Source organism: Lethenteron reissneri, chromosome 28 (genome assembly GCF_015708825.2).
Source record: "Lethenteron reissneri isolate LAM-NWPU_2019-01 chromosome 28, ASM1570882v1, whole genome shotgun sequence".
Lineage (NCBI taxonomy): Eukaryota > Metazoa > Chordata > Hyperoartia > Petromyzontiformes > Petromyzontidae > Lethenteron > Lethenteron reissneri.
The window spans coordinates 624490-645979 of NC_083806.1; the positions used below are offsets into that span (position 1 = coordinate 624490).

Below are 21490 nucleotides of genomic sequence, written 5' to 3' on the forward strand. Positions count from 1 at the left end.
AGCCAAAACTAGTTCAAAAGTACTTTTTTTTACCAATGGATAAAAACCGGAGGAGCCAGAGAAAACCTATGTAGAACTGGAGGATAACATGAAGCTCCACACAGCAAAAATCGCCCGAGTCTGAAATCGAATCCAGGCGCTTCTTTCTGTGGGGCACATATGTTAATCTGCACCAACCTGCTGCTCCCAGGCTATATGAGAGTCGTCGTCTGTCTGGAGTCCCGGGTGGTGGGGATAGGGGTTACCTGCGAGGGTCGTGAGCTCTTAGTCTCCATCGTCTTCCCTTGGCTGAGTGGACACAGAGAGAGGGGACATGAGGGAGTAAAAATATAGCGCACGTATAGACCACACTAAACGTACAGAGGCAAAGATCTCCCGTATAGCCAAGGTTAACAAGTTGTCAGGACAAGTACTGTCAGTGAGCGCTTACAAAGGCCGATATAGCACACGATGGGGTGGGTGGCCAGAACCACGCCTGGCCGCCTTTGTCTCCCTTATGGCAACGTTTAAACACCGCACCAGGTACTCATGTGAAGCTGAGTCGACCTAGGGGAGACCGAGGATCAGTTCAGATGATCGTCACGGGTGTTGGCCGTGAGCAGAAATCGAACTTGTGTAGCCGGGTTTGTAGCGCAGCGTAGCGTTAACCGCTACACTACACAACACTAAACCAAATCTAGAACTAAACCAGGGGTCGGAAACCGGCAGCTCCAGAGCCGCATGCGGCTCTTTAAGGACTGCTTCATGACGTTATTTATTAAGGACTATCTCATATTCACATTAGTTTTTTTTACTAATTCGAAAACAATGGCTCCTCTTGTTTTTTTGGTTGCCGACCCCTGCACTAAACATAATTCACCCCACACACCACATTCGATATACCATACAGATACGATACAGCAGTTCGGATACATTACGCCAGCATTACACACCACAGTAAAACTACACAAACCAGATACATTACACCATTACTACTATAATGAGCCAAGAATGCCTGTTTGTGTGTAACGCGCGTGACGTCAATCCACATGCCGCACCCCCCCACCTCATTAATATTCATGAGCGGGTGGATTTTTACACTCACGCAGAAGGTCGAGCGGAAATATATTTTTTGGGAAATTCGCTTTAAGTTGGACGTTTTCTTTATTGAAAGTAAATATAATAAATAAATCTACGCAGCAACAAAGTGGATTTTGTCTTTATTTATTCATTCAACACTTGAGACGTAAGTTAAGTCTAATTTATGCTTCTACATTATGGTAAAATAAACATTTATTGGTGATTTTGCAGATATTGTATCTTATTCCAATTTATTTCAACCCCAGCGACCGAAAGCAGAAGAGAATAAAGTATCAGAGCAGTGAATTTGAATAAATTGAAGGTCAGTTATATACAGTGCTACAGTGACATGAAGTGAGGTGTTTTATGACGTAGTTTTGTGCAAGAATCACTGCCATTAATACAGTACTCCAGTGAAATGCAGTCAAGTGTTGGATGACATATGTGGTGCCACAGCAACGGAGCAACTCCGCCGGTGCTGCTATCCCCTTGCACCCCTCTACACGAACGCACGCACACCCCAACTAAACACACACATGCACCCACATAGGGTCTCGTGGGGGGGTCACCTGGTACCACGGGTTTTTACCCGAGGGGCCCCTAGCGGGGATGTCCCACGGTTTCCCAGTGCCAGGAGATTGGCTGACCCCCCCCAGGCCAAATTGCATTGCGGCCCCCGTGAATTGGCTTAAAGTTGTATGGGCACGACGAAGCTCACCGAGCGAACCGCAATGAGAACACTCACAGCACAGAGAGATAGGGCCTTGGGGGCAAACACCCAGCGAGCAGCGCATAAGAGGAGGTGGGAGGGAAATTCCTGGACTGACTGACGCTATGGACCCGGGACGACCGCCCCGATCAAACCGATTGATTCCGGGGTGGGGAGGACTGGCGCGTAGACAATGGATCAAGGCGTAATGGAAAGCGACGCTCCAAGTAGGGGCGGGGCATCGGTTGAAAATCAATAAGTAGGCACCCGACTGGCCGCGCAGGATAACACCACATGACCCTGGATTTTTGGATTCCGAGGGCATGAGAGGGAGGGAAAAAAACGTTGGGCAGTTCTCCTCCAGCCGTTCAGCTACCCGGTCGGACTCCCAGCCGCTCGAAGCGTCCGAGGGACGCTGGCGAGTGCTGCTACGACTGGACCCCAGACAGAGTCCTCTCGTACCCTCGTCCCTCCGATTCCCACCGCGAGGTGAGAAGTAGAGTAAGAGTCCACCCAGGAATTGAATAGGAATAGGCTTGGCGCTGCTCGCTGAGAATTTTGCTCCGGGCCACGCAGGGTCTTTTTTTATCGACGCGCCATTAATAAACTTGAGCACAGAGCACCGACGCCGCGTGATTTCTGTGTGTGTGGGGAGAGCGTAGGTGTGGTGTGAGTATGTGCGTGTCAAGCGCGCATGTATTCCATCATAAACGGTCGCTGACACTCGTGTGCGTGTTTACACAGCGCGTTTTACGCAGTGTGTTTACATAGCGACGATCGCATTAACGGTGGGGCGTGCGTATATTATCAGCAATACGGCCGTCGTTGTGCCCGAGTGCTTATGCCCGCGTGCGTGTTTGTACAGCGGATTAAGGCTGACCCAACAGGAGGGGGGAGGGGCATGTGCATATTCATACGGCTATTTTTATTTTTAGCACAAGCCGTGGTGAGCGAAGGTGAGCCTACGCAGGCACGCGCGAGCACGCAGCCACCTCTGCATTAGTGGTGGTGTACGTGGGGAGTGTGGGATAACTCCGGACGGTGGTGAGCCAGCCACTTAGCCATGTCCCTCAGAGAGGACACTGGTGCGGGGGGGCCGATCATGCGATCGGCTGCAGCCCGGCCATAAAGTGGCCGAGGAGGAGGGGGGAGAGGAAAAGGGGGGCGTCAGCCCCCACACATACTTTTGTGCCATTAAATTTACACAAGATACAATTATACTCTGCTCAATTTTTTCGCAAATATTACAGCTTCCGTCCTAGGTCGGGCAAACAAGCTAGTATCAGATAAACACAGATACACCACCACAGGACACATCGCAAACATGCCACACCAGGCATATACATCAAGCACTGCGGGTGACTGGAAGGGAGAGATAAACTCACATCCTCCCGTGATATTTTATACCCTCTTCCTCGCTCCACCTCTTTTCCTCTCCATCAGTATCACCCCATTTCTCCCCGGTCCCCGATGGTCGGTCCCCTTATCGCCGTATGTCACCGCACATCACCTTATGTCATCGCCACATCACCTTATGTCACCGGCACATCATACCCACGCTCCCCTTGCCCCGACAACTCCCGCCCGTTATCCAAAAGCAAAAATGTCTCCTCCTCACCCTCCTCTGTTTCCCCGCTCCCCTCAGCCGGGAGCCCTTTTGGGTCACTACAATCGTTACCTGAGAATTGAGTTCATCGGCCTGTAGGCTTTACAGAACTAAATAATCCAGCAACGTAAGTCTCATTAGCAAAGATGGGAAGGTGAATTATTTCCCCCTAGTACAGTATTTATTGTATTACTTGATTGTTCATGGTGTTTGTATTAATACAAGCGTAAATGTATAGCAAACCATTTCCTCTCGCAAGGTTTAGCTATCGCGGTTTTGCGCCAAATTTATTGAGGTACAGTTTGCCTTTGGCGGTTGACAGCCACATTTCCTGTAAGCATTATACCTGTGCCGCTATACATTTACCGCAAGGGTTTGCTATACGTAAAATGTTTCATTCACTTTAAATTAAAATATTTTATTTACAGTACTTGGTAAAGCCCATTGAACTATTAGCTATTTTTCAGAAGCGACCTGGCCACAAATTATATCTTGAAGTGGCTAATCATCTGGAAATTTATAGCAGCCAAATAATCTAAACGCATGTTTCTAGTTTTACAGAGAAAACCGGAAGACCAAGAGAACAATCCACGCGACCACGGGGAGACACCGCGAACTCCAAATATACAGCAGGTGTCGGGATCGAACCCACGTCCTCCTGTATACCAGGCGAGGTAGATAATATCTCGCCACCACGGTGCCCCAAATCTAACAAAACGAAGCAATAAACACTGAACAGCAGTATTTATGTTATACCTACGTGACTTTACCGAAAGAACCAGAGTACTGAACAGCATTTATTAATCTTCTTGGTTCTTTCGGTAAAGTCACGTAGAAGGAAAATAATAAAATGATAAAAATAAAACATAATAAAATAATTATCACGACGTTTCGGCCACAACGCAAGCAGCCGTCTTCAGGTGGAGAACAGGTCTGTCGAGAGACGGCTGCTTGCGTTGTGGCCGAAACGTCGTGAGAATTATTTTATTATGTTTTATTTTTATTATTTTATTATGTTCCTTCTACGTGACTTTACCGAAAGAACCAAGAAGATGAATCCCTGCAGCCACGAAAGCTTTAAATCGAGCGTTTATTAACTTATTGGTTCTTTCGGTAAAGTCACGTAGAAGGGAAATAATAAAATAATAAAAATAAATCTTAATAAAAAAAACATAATAAAATGTTTCATTTTTATTATTTTATTATTTCCCTTCTACGTGACTTTACCGAAATAACCAATAAGATGAATCCCTGCAGCCACGAAAGCTTTAAATCGAGCATTTATCAACTTAATAATTATGCTCAAGTTAACGCTTCGGTTAACCCCTTGAATCACATTTTACTGTGACATTCGAAAGGAAAATGTTTACTGCAAAAATTTACCTCTGTCGATGCCTGCTTCTCTCTCTGAGTCTCAGGGAATGCCTCAGTGAGTGAAGTATCTCAGTGAGTGTCTTATAGTGAGTGAAATGTATCAGTGTCTGTGAGTGAAGTGAGTGTCTCAGTGAGTGAAATGTCTCTGTCTCAGTGAGTGTATGAGTGAATGCAGTGTCTCAGCGAATGTCTCGGTGTGTCTCGCCAGTATCTTGAGGCGAGTACCAAGCTCTACGCACGAGTTGCCACTGACGGACCACGGCAAAATGAGCCTTCGAGTTGTCCTCTCTCGCCGTACTGGTTAAATAGGCGAGGGATCGTGGCCAATTAAACGGGTTACTCCAAAATCTGGAAGGCGCAGGGTTTTTTTCATGTACTCTACATAACCGGTTAAACCGGTAATTTAATAATTGTATGGTTCGACTCTGCCTGCAGCACCATCCTGAAAAAACGTATCAGCGAGGCTTCCCAAGGTAAAATTAATATTTATTCAGTGTCTATAGCACAATTAGACACTATCGCGGGCGCTTTGTATTCAACTGTGATTATTTTAATTAATTTGCCAATCTGATATTGGATGAAGGCTGTCTCACGTCGTGTCGACCGTGGGGTAATTTGACCATACTTCACCCCGCTGGTCCGTGCGGGTTGGTGAAGGCGACGGATTGACAGCGGCGGAGCACAGAGGAACGGTACAGCGCACTGCCTCTGCCTGCCACGACGTCTGATGACGACGGTTTCATTCGTACGGTGGTCGCCCCATCCATACACCATCCAGGCACAAACCCTTGCTTAGCTTGCGGGACCTGACGAGGAAGAGCTTCGTTGAGCATTGAATGTTGATGATTTTGTTGGCGATGGGACAAATCACGACTAGGTTCCTATCTGAACAGATGCCCGAGATCCATATCTGATTCTGATGATGATTATGACTGCAACGATGTTGCTGCTGCTGATGTTGTTCAAGATTGTCATAACGATGCTGATGATTACGATGACCACAGCGATACTACTGAAAACGATGATAGCGATGGTGCATTCAAAGGCCCGGTATCTCACACAATCGATATTTCACAACAAGGATAAAGACATAGATCCCCCGTATAGCCGATGACAGACACTTGGGGCAAGTGCACCTATGAAGGCTGGCACGGCACACGAGGGGACGGGTGGGTGACCAACAACACGTCCGGACGCCTTTGCCTCCCCAGTGCTGATGTTCACACACCGCTCCAGGTACTAATTCAAGGCTGAGTCGACCGCGAGGAGGTCCAGGACTGGTTGAAATATTCGCCATTGTCATTGGTCGTGAGCGCTCACCCCCACACGACTCAACAATAAACCCGGGGCCGTCAACTTGCAGCTCCGGAGCCGCATACGGCTCTTCAAGGACTGCTTCGTGATGTTATTTATTAAGTAATGTAGGGTGTTTTTTTTACCAAATTCGAAAAAAATGTCTCTTCTCGTTATTTTGGTTGCCGGCCATTGCACTACACATACTCTACCCCATACACCACCACATTCGATACACCATACAGATACGAAACAGTTCAGATACCTTATGCCAGGCATGTCCAAAGTCCGGCCCGCGGGCCAATCACGGCCCGCGGTCAGATTTCATACGGCCCCCAGCTTCGGTCTTATAATGTGTTATTCATGGCTCGCTATCTCTTGTCAGAATAAATAAATCATAAAACTTCCTCCTTCCGCCACACGATGGCAGCACCATTTTAATACCCTCTGGCTTTGCATACGTGCCGCGAACCCTTCTCGAATTATTTCTGCCATGGCGACTGCAAAAAAAAGAGAAAAGTTGACAGTGATGGCCGCCGCTTTCAGGAGCGGTGGGAATTACAATACTTCTTCACTGGAAATCGAGGCAATTGTGTTTGTCTAATTTGTAAAGAGACGGATGCCTTGTTTAAGGATTTCAACGTAAAGAGACACTACAAAACTAAACATGCTACAACATACGACAAGCTAACAGGGAGTGACCGCGCTGAAAAGTGAAGCAACTCCGTGCTGCTCTGGCATCGCAACAGCGATTCTTCACGCGGGCCTGTGAGTCAAAGGAAAACATCACCAAAGCCAGCTACGAAGTGGCCATGTTAATAGCTAAACATGGCAAACCTTTTACTGAAGGTGCATTTATCAAATACTGTGTCATGAAAATGGTGGAGAACATTTGCCCCGAGAAGAAGCAATACTTTATGAATGTTTGCCTGGCACGCAACACTGTGGCATGGAGAGTTGAGGACATATCATCAGATATTCCGAGACAACAGGCTTTTGATTATTTCTCATCAGCCTGCAATGAAAGCACCGATGCATCTGACACTGCACAACTACTTGTTTTTTTTAAGGCGGAGTTGATGACAACCTGAACGTGACAGAGGAGCTGCTTGACCTCAAAAGCCTTAATGGGCAAACCAGAGGAACAGATTTTTTTTCGTTTCTGTTTGTGAAGCTTTTGATGATATGAAACTACCATGGAGTAAAGTTTCTGGGATCATTACCGATGGTGCACCTGCCATGGCTGGTGAGCGAAGTGGATTGTCCACACTGATCTGCAAAAAAGTCAGCGAAGAAGCAGGCAACGCTTTTAAACTTCACTGTATCATTCACCAGCAGGCTCTCTGCGCCAAACATCTCAAATTTGACGATGTTATGAAACCAGTGGCAAAGGCAATCAATTATATTCGCTCTAAAGCTCTATACCACTGACAGTTTCAGCAGTTCTTGCGTGACATCCAGGCTGAATACGGTGACGTAATATATCACAACGATGTGAGGTGGCTAAGTCGGGGGTCCGCACTGCAGCGATTTTTCTCTCTCAAAGAGGAAATTGGACATTTTTTGGGTGAGAAGGGACAACGAATGGAAGAACTGTCCGATCCTGTATTGTTGGCAAATCTGGCTTTTTTGGTTGACATAACGAAGCATCTGAATGCGCTGAATGTTAATCTTCAAGGAAAAGATGCAGTGGTGAGCCAGCTATATGCTCACATCAAGGCCTTTGGAACCAAACTACAACTTTTCCAAAGACACTTGTCCCAAACAGAGCCCTGCACCGCGCACTTCCCAGCTTTGAAAGAGGTCATTGACAGTTTCCCACAGGACAACATCGGTGCGCAAATGAAGAGTTATGCAACAGCTATCGCAACTCTTTCTGTGGAATTTAACAAACGCTTTCGGGTCTTTGCAGTTATTGAAAAGGACATGTTGCTTTTCTCTTCTCCCTTCTCCGTGGACCCTGATGATGCTCCTCCACAGCTGCAGCTGGAGCTCATTGAGCTGCAGTGTGACGATGAGTGCCGCGGAAAACACCAGCAGTGTTCTCTTGTTGACTTTTACCGGCAGCTGGACAAAAGCAGGTTTCCATAAATGCGGTCATTCGCTAAGAAAATGCTGAGCTTATTCGGCTCCACATATTTGTGTGAGCAAACATTCTCAGTCATGAACTTAAATAAGAACCGATTGAGGTCAAGGATGAGTGACTCCCACTTACGTGGCATTTTACGCATCTCAACTACTGCCCTCAAGCCAGACCTGGTCTCTTTACTGAAATCTATATCTCAGTATCAACCTTCTCATTAGTATCAGAAAGTTATCTGTTCCTTGATCAATCTGAAATTGAGTGTTTTGAACGGTAACATCTGTCACTATTAACAGTGAAAAGCCTAAAGCACACTAATGCACTTGGACTTATGGCACTTGTTTTATTAAACTCTTGAATAAGATTTGGTTATAACTGTTGATGTTATGTACCTGTAGATGTGACACAAACTATTGCTTTCTGAAAGATCTTGTAAAAGGCAAGGGCAAAATTCACTCATTTGAAAGTTTAATGATAACAGACCACTTTGCATTACTTATAACTCCTGTTTAAAATGTTCATGAGGTAAAGATATTTAACTCATGGAAATGTAAGGTATTCTATACAGTTTGTTCAATGTTATCTGACTGAATGAAAGGCAGAATTGTGTTTTTAGAGTTGTTCACGTCTGCCTGAGTGACTTATATTTGGTTACATTGTCATTTGAAAAATAAAGGTAATTGTGACAATGAGAATTGTTTTATAACAGTGTGTGTTTTCACGTAACTTTTGTGGTAAAAAAATGTCGGAAGGAACTATTGGCCCCCGGGCATCTTCACTTTAGCAAATTTGGCCCTCTTTGCAAAAAGTTTGGACACCCCTGCCTTACGCCATCGTTACACACCAGAGTAAAAGCACACAAACCGCATTACACCATACCAGATTAACCGCACCTTACACGTACACCACAACATAGACACACCACCACACAGACACATCGCAAACATTCCACACCAGGCATAAACATCACTCATCACAAATATATATATAACTACCACTGAATGACCGCATTCCTGGGATTTTTACCTCCAGCCATTATCAATCAATCACGAGTTGGACAGTCACATTTAGTGCATGTGAATCTTGCAGATGACCGTAAGGCAGAGATAGCAATGCCACTTAGGGGCCGTCCATAAATGACGTCACGCGATTTTGGACGATTTTTGACCCCCCCCCCCCCCCCCCTTCGTCACACGGTGTCACAAAAAGTCAGACCCCCCCTCAAATATGATATCACAAAGCTCTGCCCCCCCCCCAACTATATTTCCATTTTGAAAATAAAACATGCTTCAAATCGCTTTAAACTATTGTCATTGTAGTGCGTATTTAATGTGGCGCTGCACTCTCATGTTGTAGGAAATAAGTAATATTTAAAAATACTTTTTTTTAAACATGCTTTAATGAAATAACAGAACTCCACGACTCCAGGAAGTGACCCCGAGGCTTGCCACAACGTAAGGGACCGTGGTGATTTACAGCCAACGTGAGTTGAGCGTCGACAATTAGACCCAAGCCGAAACATAAAATATAAAAAAGATTTTTAAAAATGTTTTTTTATTTTCAATGATAGAATATAATATTGTCACCAGTATGACATACGTATACCAAGTTTGCAGTCGATACGACATTGGGAAGTGAGTGAAAATTGAGTTACAAAATTTGAGGATACGACAACAGACAGAGTGAGTTTATCAAAAGCGTGTAAAATAATGTTTTCAAATATATGTTTAAGATTTTTTTATGATAGAATATAGTCTTGTCATCAGTATGACATAAGTATACCAAGTTTGCAGTCGATAGCACATTGGGAAGTGGGTAAAAATTGAGTTACAATATTTTTTGAGGATACGACAACATACCGAGTGAGTTAAATAAAAGCGTGTAAATAAAAACTTTTATTAAAAAGTCTATTTAATTAAGTAGAACGTGTTATCTATATTTATTTAAAGTTGCGCATTTTGGTGTGACGTCACACATCGTCACAAATATCTGACCCCCCCCCCCCCCCACCGGTGCGTGACGTCATTTATGGAAGGCCCCTTATCTAACAACTACATTCTACAGTCATCTTTTATACCCTCTTCCTCGCTCCACCTCTTATCCTCTCGTCAGTATTACCCAATTTCTCCCCGGTCCCCGATGGACTGTCCCATATCGCTGTATGTCAACGTCACATCACCTAACGTTACCACCACATCACCTTATGTCACCGCCACACCATACCTGTAGTCCCCTTGCCCGACATCTCCCGCCCATTTTCCAATTGCATAAATGTCTCCTCCTCACCCTCCTGTTACCCTGCTCCCCTCAGCCAGTAGCCCTATTGGCACTACAATTGTTACCTGATAATTGAGTCCATCGCCCTGCATATAGGCTTTGTAGACCAAAATAATCCAGCAACTTGTGTTTAAGCAAGCAAACTCTGGACCGGATTCGACCTGCCAAGTCTCATCAGTAGACATGAGAAGGTGAATTATTCCCCCCTAGTACAGTATGTATAGATGTGTGAGATACACTGTACCATAATCGCGGGAAAATTGGCGAGAAGATACGAGGTTTTTTTTCCCGATAATTTTGCTCAAGCAAAAATATCTTGAGTGCAAATACAACAGTGATATTTAATTTAAGGGGCCGCGCGTAGCATTACATGAGACAATAATTAAATTAAAGATTATAGCGACCTTGATATATGCTGTGTAATGTTCATTGTATTACTTGATAGCTCATGGTGTTTGTATTAATACAAGTGTAATACGAGAGTTCATCGATGAGCGCCGATCAATGGATAGGCTCCGCCGCTTGGGCCATCACCCAATTAGAGGGATGGGCCGAGGTTAGGGGCGGAGCTTAAAAGGCTCGGGGGAAGTAACCATCTCGAAGTTTCGTGAGGGGGCGTGACTGTAGGCGGGGATTGGTGACGGTTTTGTGTGGATTTTCGTAAATTGAATAAGGTATCCGTGGCAGATGCGTACCCCCTGCCACGGATGGACGACTCCCTGGATGCCCTGTCAGGAGCTAAAAAAAAATCCACCCTCGATCTCTCACAAGTGTAGGGAACTGTAAAGATAAAGTGTGTACATGTTAAGACAATTAATAACAGATGGTAAAAGGGCACTGGACAGATAATTAATTAAATATCCATGTTGAGTTGATTGGGAACAGGTGGCCGAGGGGCTCAGTAGAGGGGACAGTGAAATGTACACGTTGAGATAATTGAAGACATGTGCCACAGTGACGTGGAGGGCACTGTCCGATTAGGGGCGGGCCGAGAAGGTATAAAGCAGAGTGAGGCCCGGAGTCTGGGCACTTGCCTGGGACCAACAAGATACAAGGTGGAAGACATCGGGGTTGACTGTTCATGGAACAACAAGATGGAAACCATTGGGGCTGACTGTTCGTGGAGCTGTATATACGTTATTCTTTAGAAAATAAAGAATTCATCTTTTTAGAATTGACGTCTTCATACACTAGTGGCAGCGGTGGGATTCTGTATATGGTATCCTGAAGAGGAGCTCAATTAGAAGAAGAGACGTCATCCCTAAGTGCCCCAGGTTCTCGAGACCCGGAGACCAGCAGAAGCTGGACTCCACTAGCGACTACATTCCCGAAGGAGGTGGAGGCACCACTGCAGACTAGATAACTAGAAACGCTGCGCCAGGAGGGCTCCCACAATGGCTGGAAGCAATTAGCTGAGGTGGACCACCTTACCTCATCAATCGATAAGCTGCTGACGGTGAGCCGACATCGCCGGGCTAGAGCCGCCGCCACCCCTCGCAGCACGGTGGGCCGAGATTCCAGAGCAGCTGGCTCTCCTCACAGCACAGCAAGCTGAGGCTGATCAACTTGCCCGGCCATTGTTGCTGACTGCACCGCTGACCGGAGCCACCCTGCTCACACGGGGGCTGCTTCCAGCGGTGCCGCAAGCTGATGCTGTACCGCCAAAGTTACTACCCCGGCAGCTTTCTGAACCAACCCGGGGACCGACGGAGCGAATGCGCAGGCCATTAAGAAATTCATGGCCAGCGGAGGCAACTGGTCGGCCTTTTGAGGCGACGATCAAAGTCAGCGGGTGGAACGAAGAGGCGGCCCTCTGACCAATACCTACGGTGCTCGACGATGGAGCCAGGCAACAATTTTCGAACCGGCGGCAAAAAGACAACGAACCGCCGATGGCATACCGTAGCGCCCTTTTGGCGCTCGCTAAGGTGGCATTCCCAAGGATGGACGAGGTGCCCAGGGACGTGCTGGTGGCGGACCGAATATGGGGCCTCATGTAGAGAAGTGGCCTTGTACTATCCATTGTGCCAGAGAGCGACCGGACGTTGTGGTTCACGAAGTGCCTCCAAGCACATTAAGAAGCAGGAGCGCCGACCCAGATGGTGACAGAGACATCTGAGAATGCAGGAGCAAGAGAACCAACAGAACGACCAGGAGCAGCGACTTCGTCAGCCACCACCGGCCACAGCATGAGCAGCGATCTACAAGTGATCTTGGATCAGATGGCAGCAGCCATCCGTGAATTTAACAACCGATGGCGTGATCGACAGCAGCAGCGACCATGGCAGATCTGCGGAGGAACACAGGATAGATCCGAGATAAACTGCTACCACTGTGGAAAGCTGGGCCACATCGCAAAAGTATGCTGGGGTGAAGTCAACTCGACACAAGCAAGTATTTTCCGATCAACAATGCGGGACTTCACAAGAAATAATCTGGCTAGTTGCAGCACCATGGGCACCTGGCCAGACCATACACACACCTCATCATCAAACCCCTCATCGCCATTTTCAGCTGCACACCACTCAATCGCAGCGACCCAGTGCGACACGGCGGGGTAAAATTGGCCAACATCAAAATCATAATGGAAAAGGCTAGCAAGACAGGTTTTAGCAGCAGCCACAGGGACGTCGGTGCTAGCAGGAGCGATAAGGGGAAATCCCGTTTAGGTGTTGATGGACACAGGGGCATCAGTCACCATCGTATCCATGCTCGTGTTTGACATGCTACTTAAGGCTCGCCATCGCCTAGAACTGGTATACAGTAAATTAGTTGTGGTAAATCGGGGGTAACTTGGGAATTGTCGGGGAAGTGAAGCTAGCAGTGCCATGTTTATTGGGAACTGATTATGTAGGTCGGTTACCCATTAAAAAACAAATTGACCAGGACTGAATAGACACCGTCGGGAAGACAAATGTATGTTTTGTAGTTAGGCACGGATACCGGGAAAAGCCAGAGTCCATGCCCTGGTAAACTAATCGATGGCACAAATGTTAATTCCATTGCGCTATCACTCGCCGCTAATTACATAATGCGGGGATGCACTGATTATAGTATCACCACTGGGGCCAACTGTTAGTATTCATTAGTGGCAGCGGACACCATTTTTAGAAGGAAGCAAACATTGTGCCTACAGGTTCTAAACACATCTGAGCGGGTGGTTACACTACGAGAAGGGACAGTGATAGCCCAGATCTCCCCCGCAGACAAAATACAGAAAGATAAAGTAGTAGTGGGTATACAAGAAGTGAAGAATGGGGTATGGACCCCCTTTGGTGGATGAAATCGCTCAGCGGAACCCTGAATTGACTCAAGGGCAAAGACATCGACAGCAAAGTTTCCTACAGTAATTCGAGGATGTTTTCCGTTAAGGCCCATATGATCTAGGGTGCACCGATTTGATGCAGTACAATATTAAAACGGGGAGTACTTAACCCGTATGGCAGAACTCGTATAGTGTAGGGCCAGCAGAGAAAGAGCAGATCCGTCGAGCTACATACGGGATGCTATAAGTGGAGATAATCTTTCCATCAACCAGACCCTGGGGAGCATTGATGGTGCTAGTTAAGAAGCTAAATGGCTCCATGAGTTTTTGTGTGGATTTTCAGCACCTAAGTAAAGTTGCAATAGCAGATGCATATCCCCTGCCGCGTATTCCTGATTAAATTAGATGAGTTGGCGGTAGCGAAAATTTTCGCTACGGGGAAGTTTTAAGCTTATCTTTTTTCTCTCTCTCTGGTTTTTTGTTTTCTCTCTCTGCCTGTGTTCTCTCTTTGGAATTTTCACACTTAAATTCTAACTTAGCAATCTTTGAAATACGTAATCAACCAGGCTATGCGTTAATTGTGTGTTGACCGACTCTCTGTGTTGCATTACATTACATTTCGATATTTTTCTAGGTTATTAAATTTTAGTGTGTCTTTCTCCTAATTTTCAAGCTTGCGTACCGTACCACGTCGTCGTCCACTCATTGACATGCTAATTTTGTCTCTGCCCCCTCCCTCTCTCTGCCCCCGCCCCCTCTCTATATTTAAGGCTTCGTCACAGAGACGATCTCTCTCTTTGTGCCGATACGTGTTCTTTATCTGTGTATCTTTGTGATATCTGTCTGCTTATATGTCTGTCTATAGTTTTCTGGTTAGATTTTTGTTGCTATTTTTTTATACCTGATGATAATTGCTTGTGTTGCAATCGAAACGTCGTAGTATGCTATTATTTAATTTATTACTTTATCTTTATACGTGACTTTACCGAAAGAACCAAAGAATAATACACTATAATATTATACACTACACTAAATACTACGATACTATAGACTACTATATACTACACTATTAAACAGTACACCATACACTGCTATACACTACTATACACTACACTATTCTACGCTATCCTATTATACACTACACTATACACTGGTATAAACTACGCAATACACTATTATAAACTTTGCTACACAATTCTGAACACTACACAATACACAACTATACCCGAAACACTACTATAGACTCCTATCCACTCTACTATAATACACTACACTATACACTGGTATACACTACACAATATACTACCATACACTAAACTACTATACACCACAGAATACACTATACTATACACTACTATACAAAACACTACTATACACTACACTATCCACTACACTATACGTTACCATACAATACACTACTATACACTACAACCAAAGGGTAAAGGTGGAACACGCTACAGCAAAATTACTGTAGTGAATAAAGAGAGCTGTTTAGAGACACGTGATTATACCCTATGGTAAGCGAAGGGGGGAGGAGCACCAATTGGGTCGAGGCTCAAAAGAAAGCCGTCCCTTGGTGTGGACCAATCAGTTTCAAGGACAATGCATATATTATCATAGTATGTTTTTTTGTTTGCATTTTGACTGCAAGTATTGTGGTTAATGCAGACATGAATCCTTGTAAAAATGTTTCAGTTTTGTTGCCAGAAAAAAGGGGGAAAACCCTATTATTATATTTTGGTACTGGCAAAGGAGGTCTAATGATGTAGATGCTCACCCCGAGCCCTCATTACTTTGATAGTGCATTGTCTTTGAGCTGTACGCCTTTTGGCGTCCTTTGGTCGAGCACCAATTGGGTCGAGGCTCAAAAGAAAGCCGTCCCTTGGTGTGGACCAATCCGTTTCAAGGACAATGCATATATTATCATAGTATGTTTTTTTTTGTTTGCATTTTGACTGCAAGTATTGTGGTTAATGCAGACATGAATCCTCGTAAAAAGGTTTCAGTTTTGTTGCCATAAAAAAGGGGAAAACGCCTATTATATGAATGGGGAGGAGTCAAGAAGTCGGGGGGGGGGGGGGGTGGGCGGGGGATTATCTGATTAACAGATAATATCAGGGTAAGTGTAAGAGCAGTAAGGCAGCCAGGTCGGACCAAGCATTGGGGTGCGGATACTATAGAAGCTCCTGGGCTCCTGGGCATAATGCTCCTGGGCGTAATGCTATGGGGTGGAGAGGGCGAGTATTGGGGCACTATTAAAACACTGTACGTCAAATTTCTGACTGATGGTAGTGTATAAAGCTGGGAGTAAAAAGAATGGAAATATGGATATGACTGTAAAACTATGAAGTAGATAAAGTTTAACTTGGTTAATTACATCCTTCCAATGATTGCTCAATTTGAATCCATCCTCTCGGTTGAAGTTATGTCTATGTTTGCATATCTGGATGGCTTCGTGGACAAATCTTTGGTAGTATCCAGGAGGCTTGCAGAATACCTTGGTATCAGAAAACACAATGTCATGGGAACCAGCAGTATTATAACAGTGGTCAGCTACGGCTGAATAATTCGTCCTGCCGTGCTTCAAATCCGACTTGTGCTCGCGAATGCGGTCAGAAATATGTCGTTTCATTTCCCCGATATAACAATCACCACAGGTGCAACTCAGTTTGTAGACACCGGGGGTACTGTAAGTCAGGAATGACATCCTTTACGGATGGGATCAGATCACGGATCTTGTGTACTGTACTGAATCGGACCTGGATCTTGTGTTTGTTTAGAATTTTGGAAATATTTTTGGTAACGCCTGCTATGTATGGCAACGTAATGATTTTGATCGGAGTCTCAGGGGGCTGTTTCTCCACGGTGGCCTACACCGACTTCGGTACAGAAGGTGCGGCGATTACCTGAGGTTTGTTTCGTATTATAGCCGATTTGTACCCCGATTCAATACAATAGCGGAACCTTAGGGGTGGGTCAGAGAGGGTATACAGTGAGGGAAAAAGAGTATTTGATCGCCTGCTGATTTTGTACGTTTGCCCACTGACAAAGAAATGATCAGTCTATAATTTTAATGATAGGTATATTTGAACAGTGAGAGACGGATTAACAACAAAAAATCCAGAAAAACGCATGTCAAAAATGTTATGAATTGATTTGCATTTTAATGAGGGAAATACGTATTTGACCCCTCTGCAAAACATGACTTAGTACTTGGTCGCAAAACCCTTGTTGGCAATCACAGAGGTCAGACGTTTCTTGTAGTTGGCCACCAGGTTTGCACACATCTCAGGAGGGATTTTGTCCCACTCCTCTTTGCAGATCTTCTCCAAGTCATTAAGGTTTTGAGGCTGACGTTTGGCAACTCGAACCTTCAGCTCCCTCCATAGATTGTCTATGGGATTAAGGTCTGGAGACTGGCTAGGCCACTCCAGGACCTTAATGTGCTTCTTCTTGAGCCACTCCTTTGTTGCCTTGGCCGTGTGTTTTGGGTCATTGTCATGCTGGAATACCCATCCACGATCCATTTTCAATGCCCTGGTTGAGGGAAGGAGGTTCTCACCCAAGATTTGACGGTACATGGCTCCGTCCATCGTCCCTTTGATGCGGTGAAGTTGTCCTGTCCCCTTAGCATAAAAACACCCCCAAAGCATAATGTTTGTGTAGGTCTACAATCTTGTCCCTGACATCCTTGGATAGCTCTTTGGTCTTGGCCATGGTGGAGAGTTTGGAATCTGATTGATTGCTTCTGTGAACAGGTGTCTTTTATACAGGTGTAGGACTTGAAATGACACGCGCCACGCGTTTGATTGCTATGCGAGCGTGCAGCGGACAGTGGGGGCAACTGAGGATATACAGTTGTTGTTGCGCCAATTAAGGGGTGAGGTCATTAAGAGATGCCACAGGTGTTAAGGGTAACTGAGGACGCAGGCCGGTGATTGGTCGAGAGGGTGAGTCGTTGATGACTGGCGTCGGGGTGGCGACGATAACAGGATCACGTGAGGCTGGGGGCCTGGGGGCGAGTAGCGAAGCGGGGGATGACATAATTAATTGGGGCTGATTGGTTCGGGGATAAAGGCAGTGAGTGTATGGAGATACGGGAGTCATTGTTAGTGTTGGAGTCGCAGTTGGAGTTAGAGTTGGAGTGGGTGTCTGGGACAAGAGTGTATAGTATAGGGTTAGCAGTGGACAAGAGTGTATAGTATAAGTGTAATGCGGGCGTAAACGACCTCCCGGAAGTGACGTCATGGGGGGAGGAGTTACGTCACGTGGGGGAGAGGGTTCAGGTCTATAAGGAGAGAAACCGGAAGCAGTAGGGGAGTGATCGGAGACTGGGAAAGTGTGAGGCCACGCCGGGCGGAGTGGGAAAGAGAGAGTGGCGAGATCGCCACACACACGGACCCCGAGGATCGGCACCGTCGGCCAACGGTGACCGACCCCGGGGCAGGAGGAGCAGCGAGGAGACTGCAGAGAGAGCAGCGGGTCTGCAAGGACGGAGTTGGGCAGCGGGGGTCTGCACGACGAGACAGCAGCGGGTCTGCAAGGAGGGAAGTGGGCTACGTGAGCGACAGCAGCCTGGGGGCTGCAGAGCGAAGAGTATATAGGGGAGTGCTGTGAGAGGGCTACGTGAGCGATAGCAGCCTGGGGCTGCAGAGCGAAGTGTAAGGGGGAGTGCCGTGAGGGAAAAGAGATCGAACCCAAATAAAGCACACAGGACAGAGAGAAGCGTCCGAGTCTGTTATTACACTGGTGTTGGAAGTGTAACGGCATGGCAAAACAACTGAGGAAAAAGAATATTCCGTCTCCGGCATCGGCTTCATCTTCCAAACGATGATGACCTTCCTCCTGCGGTGGACCTGACTCCGGCAGAGGAGGAGATCCGTGCTGGGACGAGTGCTGGTCCGGGGGTCCAAGAGGTCGCCGCGTCGTCGGACCCGTCTACACCAAAGGACGCGGATTTAAGATGGAGTCAGATGGCGGAGCAACTTGAAACTCTCAAGAACGTACTTGCACAGTTGTGTGAGCTCGTCACGCCGAGGACGGCGTCCGAAGGAGATGTTGGTGGTCCGCAGGAGCCCGGGTTGTCTTCGCTGTCGACGCCATCAGCCACGCGGTGCGAAGACGCCATCTTGGGCGTGGCGCACGAGGAAAGGCGGGAAGCCGCCATTTTGGGCCCTTCGCGGCGGAAGGCCGCCATCTTGTCGACACCACGTTGCGACGCCATGTTGAATCTGCCACCGGATGAGTCAGCGGCTGGTGGGAGCGCGCCAAGAAGTCGCAGTCGTCACTTAACGACTGTCAAAGAATTCTCCATCGGGGGCGATTGGAGTGCGTTCGCCTGCAGATTTTTGGCAGCGGTACGCACGGCGAGGTGGACTGACGCCGAGGCATTAGAAGTTCTTCCGACTCTTCTCGATGACGAGTCCGTTAGATTCTTTCGCTCGATAAAAGCCGCAAAGAAGAAAACGTTGCGAGGTGTGTTCGACGAAATGGCAGACGCTTACGAGCCGCCGGACGATGCTCATCGCCGGTTTGTGCAACGACAACGCGCACCCGAGGAGTCTCCGGTGGCGTATAGGGGCGCGGTACTGGAACTGGCTATGGCTGCATACCCGGAGACGGAGCCTGACCTGCTGGAACCTCTCATCCTGGGGAAGATGCTGGAGCTGTCACGGGATCTCGGCATTCCTATGCTGGTATGTGGTCATGAGAAGCTCACATCCCGGGCTGCGGCCAAATGTCTAGATGCCCAGTTCAACCTGCGCCGGTGGAAGCAAGTTACGGCGTGGACGGGGGGGCCTATCGTCGAAGGGGGAGCCTTGGGTTGGGACCCCAAGAAGGCAGTTTATGTGCCGGACGACAGGAGCCCGCAAGAGCTGTCGGCTGCCGCGGCTCCGTGGACGGGCCGAGGTGGGCCGGGGCCGCGGGCTGCGCCGCCGACACGGCCGCGTCGGGACGGGGCGTCCGCAGCGCGGCGCAACGACATCGACTGTTTCCGCTGCGGGCGTAAGGGCCATTACGCTAGGGACTGCTGGGCCCGCGTTTCGGGTCCGCCCCAGCAGGAGGCCTCGACTGCGGCCGCTCCAAGAAAGGATTCGCCAGCACAGGCAAGTCGGTGCGCACCAGACACCCGGCAAGGCTTGACACCTCACTCATCACCGTTGTCATGCGATCCGGGTGTTGTTAATAACGGGAGGCCATTGACTGCGCCTTGTCGCTCGGTAACGCAGTGGCGTAAGTTGGCTCGGCGGGTTGTCGCGGCCGCTACCAGTTCGTCCACCGTACCTGGGTCGATACAAGGGGTGGACGTACGGATTTTGGTAGATTCCGGAGCGTCCGCGACCATTATTTCTGATGTAATATTCCATTTCTTGAACATCCAACCAGAGGCCGTGAGTCCGGCTTACGCTTCCTGCGTCGCCGCGAACGGGGGTAGCATGGGCATTGTGGGCCAGGTGGACGCTAACATTGCTATCGGGGGAGTGTCGGCCTCGGGAATTGTGTTAATTTCGAGGTCTCTTGCGGTTCCTTGTTTGTTGGGGACCGATTTTCTGGCCAAAATGCCCATTCTAATTCGAATTAATGAGAACTGCATTGAACTACCGGAAGGCCGAAAAATTGCGTTTTTGCCGTCGCCCTGGGGGCGACCTGATCCTGTCGCCCAGGTGCAGGCGTTGTCCGAGGTGTCTGTCAATATTCCACCTGGCTCACAGATACTCATTCCCTTGCGTTATCAGAAGCCTGTACCTGGTCGTCAAGGAGCGATTGGTGTTTTGTTGTCGCCGTCCGCCACTATCACGGGTGGATCGGCGCTGGTTGGGGCACAAACTATTGTTCGGCCAGACCAACAGCCGTTTTTGCAGGTGCTTAACGCGGGTACCGAAAGCGTGTGTGTGCCGGCGGGTACTGTTGTGGCACATGCCACTACTGCGTTTACAGCTCATGATAATCTGTCCAGCCGGGGTTTTGTGGGAGGTCTTTCGGGGCCCGAAGCTGCAGATGATCGCTGGATCGCTGAATTGTGTGGGGAGAATTCAGCTCTTTCCGGGGAACAACGTTGTGCGATTCGTAAATTATTATTGAGCTATTCTGATGTGTTTAGCTCCGACGATTTGGACTTGGGACGCACCTCGTTGCTTTACCATCATATTGACACAGGGGACGCTGCCCCTATTCGGTTAGACTCGCATCGGATGAGTCCGGCTGAGCGCGAGCATGTTCGAGGGGCAGTGGATGACATGTTGGCTGCGGACGTAATATCTCCGTCTAACAGCCCATGGGGCGCGCCTGTTGTTTTGGTCAAAAAGAAAGATGGCAAATTGCGATTTTGTGTAGATTTTCGTAAATTAAATAAAGTGTCGGTGGCAGATGCGTATCCCCTGCCGCGTATGGACGACTCTCTCGATGCCTTGTCGGGGGCGAAGTTCTTTTCAACGCTAGATCTCTCTTCGGGCTTCTGGCAGCTTCCCCTTGATGAGTCCTCGCGAGAAAAAACTGCTTTCCGTACGCCGCAGGGGTTATTCCAATTTAACTGCCTTCCGATGGGGCTGAATGCGGCCCCTGCCACTTTTCAAAGGCTGATGGAGTTGGTATTAACGGGGTTGCAGTGGGAGACGTGTCTTATATATTTAGACGATGTTATCGTCTTCAGCCGCACATTTGACGAGCATTTATCGCGGTTGGAGGCTGTGTTCACCAGGATGCGTTCTGCTAATTTGAAATTTAAGCCTAAGAAATGTCACCTACTGCAACACTCCGTGCGTTATCTGGGGCACATCGTCAGTGCGGACGGGGTGGCCACGGATCCGGACAAGACTGCGTGCG

General features: G+C 47.6%; 1 protein-coding gene across 5 annotated transcripts in view; it reads right to left on the bottom strand.

Moving 5' to 3' along the window:
* LOC133348736 (nitric oxide synthase 1-like) overlaps nucleotides 1-21490 on the bottom strand; it is a 107550-nt gene that overhangs the window by 54406 nt on the left and 31654 nt on the right. For 4 of the 5 annotated variants that reach the window (XM_061561673.1, XM_061561674.1, XM_061561672.1 and 1 more), the window contains one exon: nucleotides 246-288. In XM_061561673.1, the coding sequence (XP_061417657.1) occupies nucleotides 246-288 (43 nt within the window). Of the gene's footprint in view, nucleotides 1-245; nucleotides 289-4757; nucleotides 5038-21490 lie in introns of those variants that run through there. The other variant, XM_061561675.1, reaches the window with a different exon arrangement.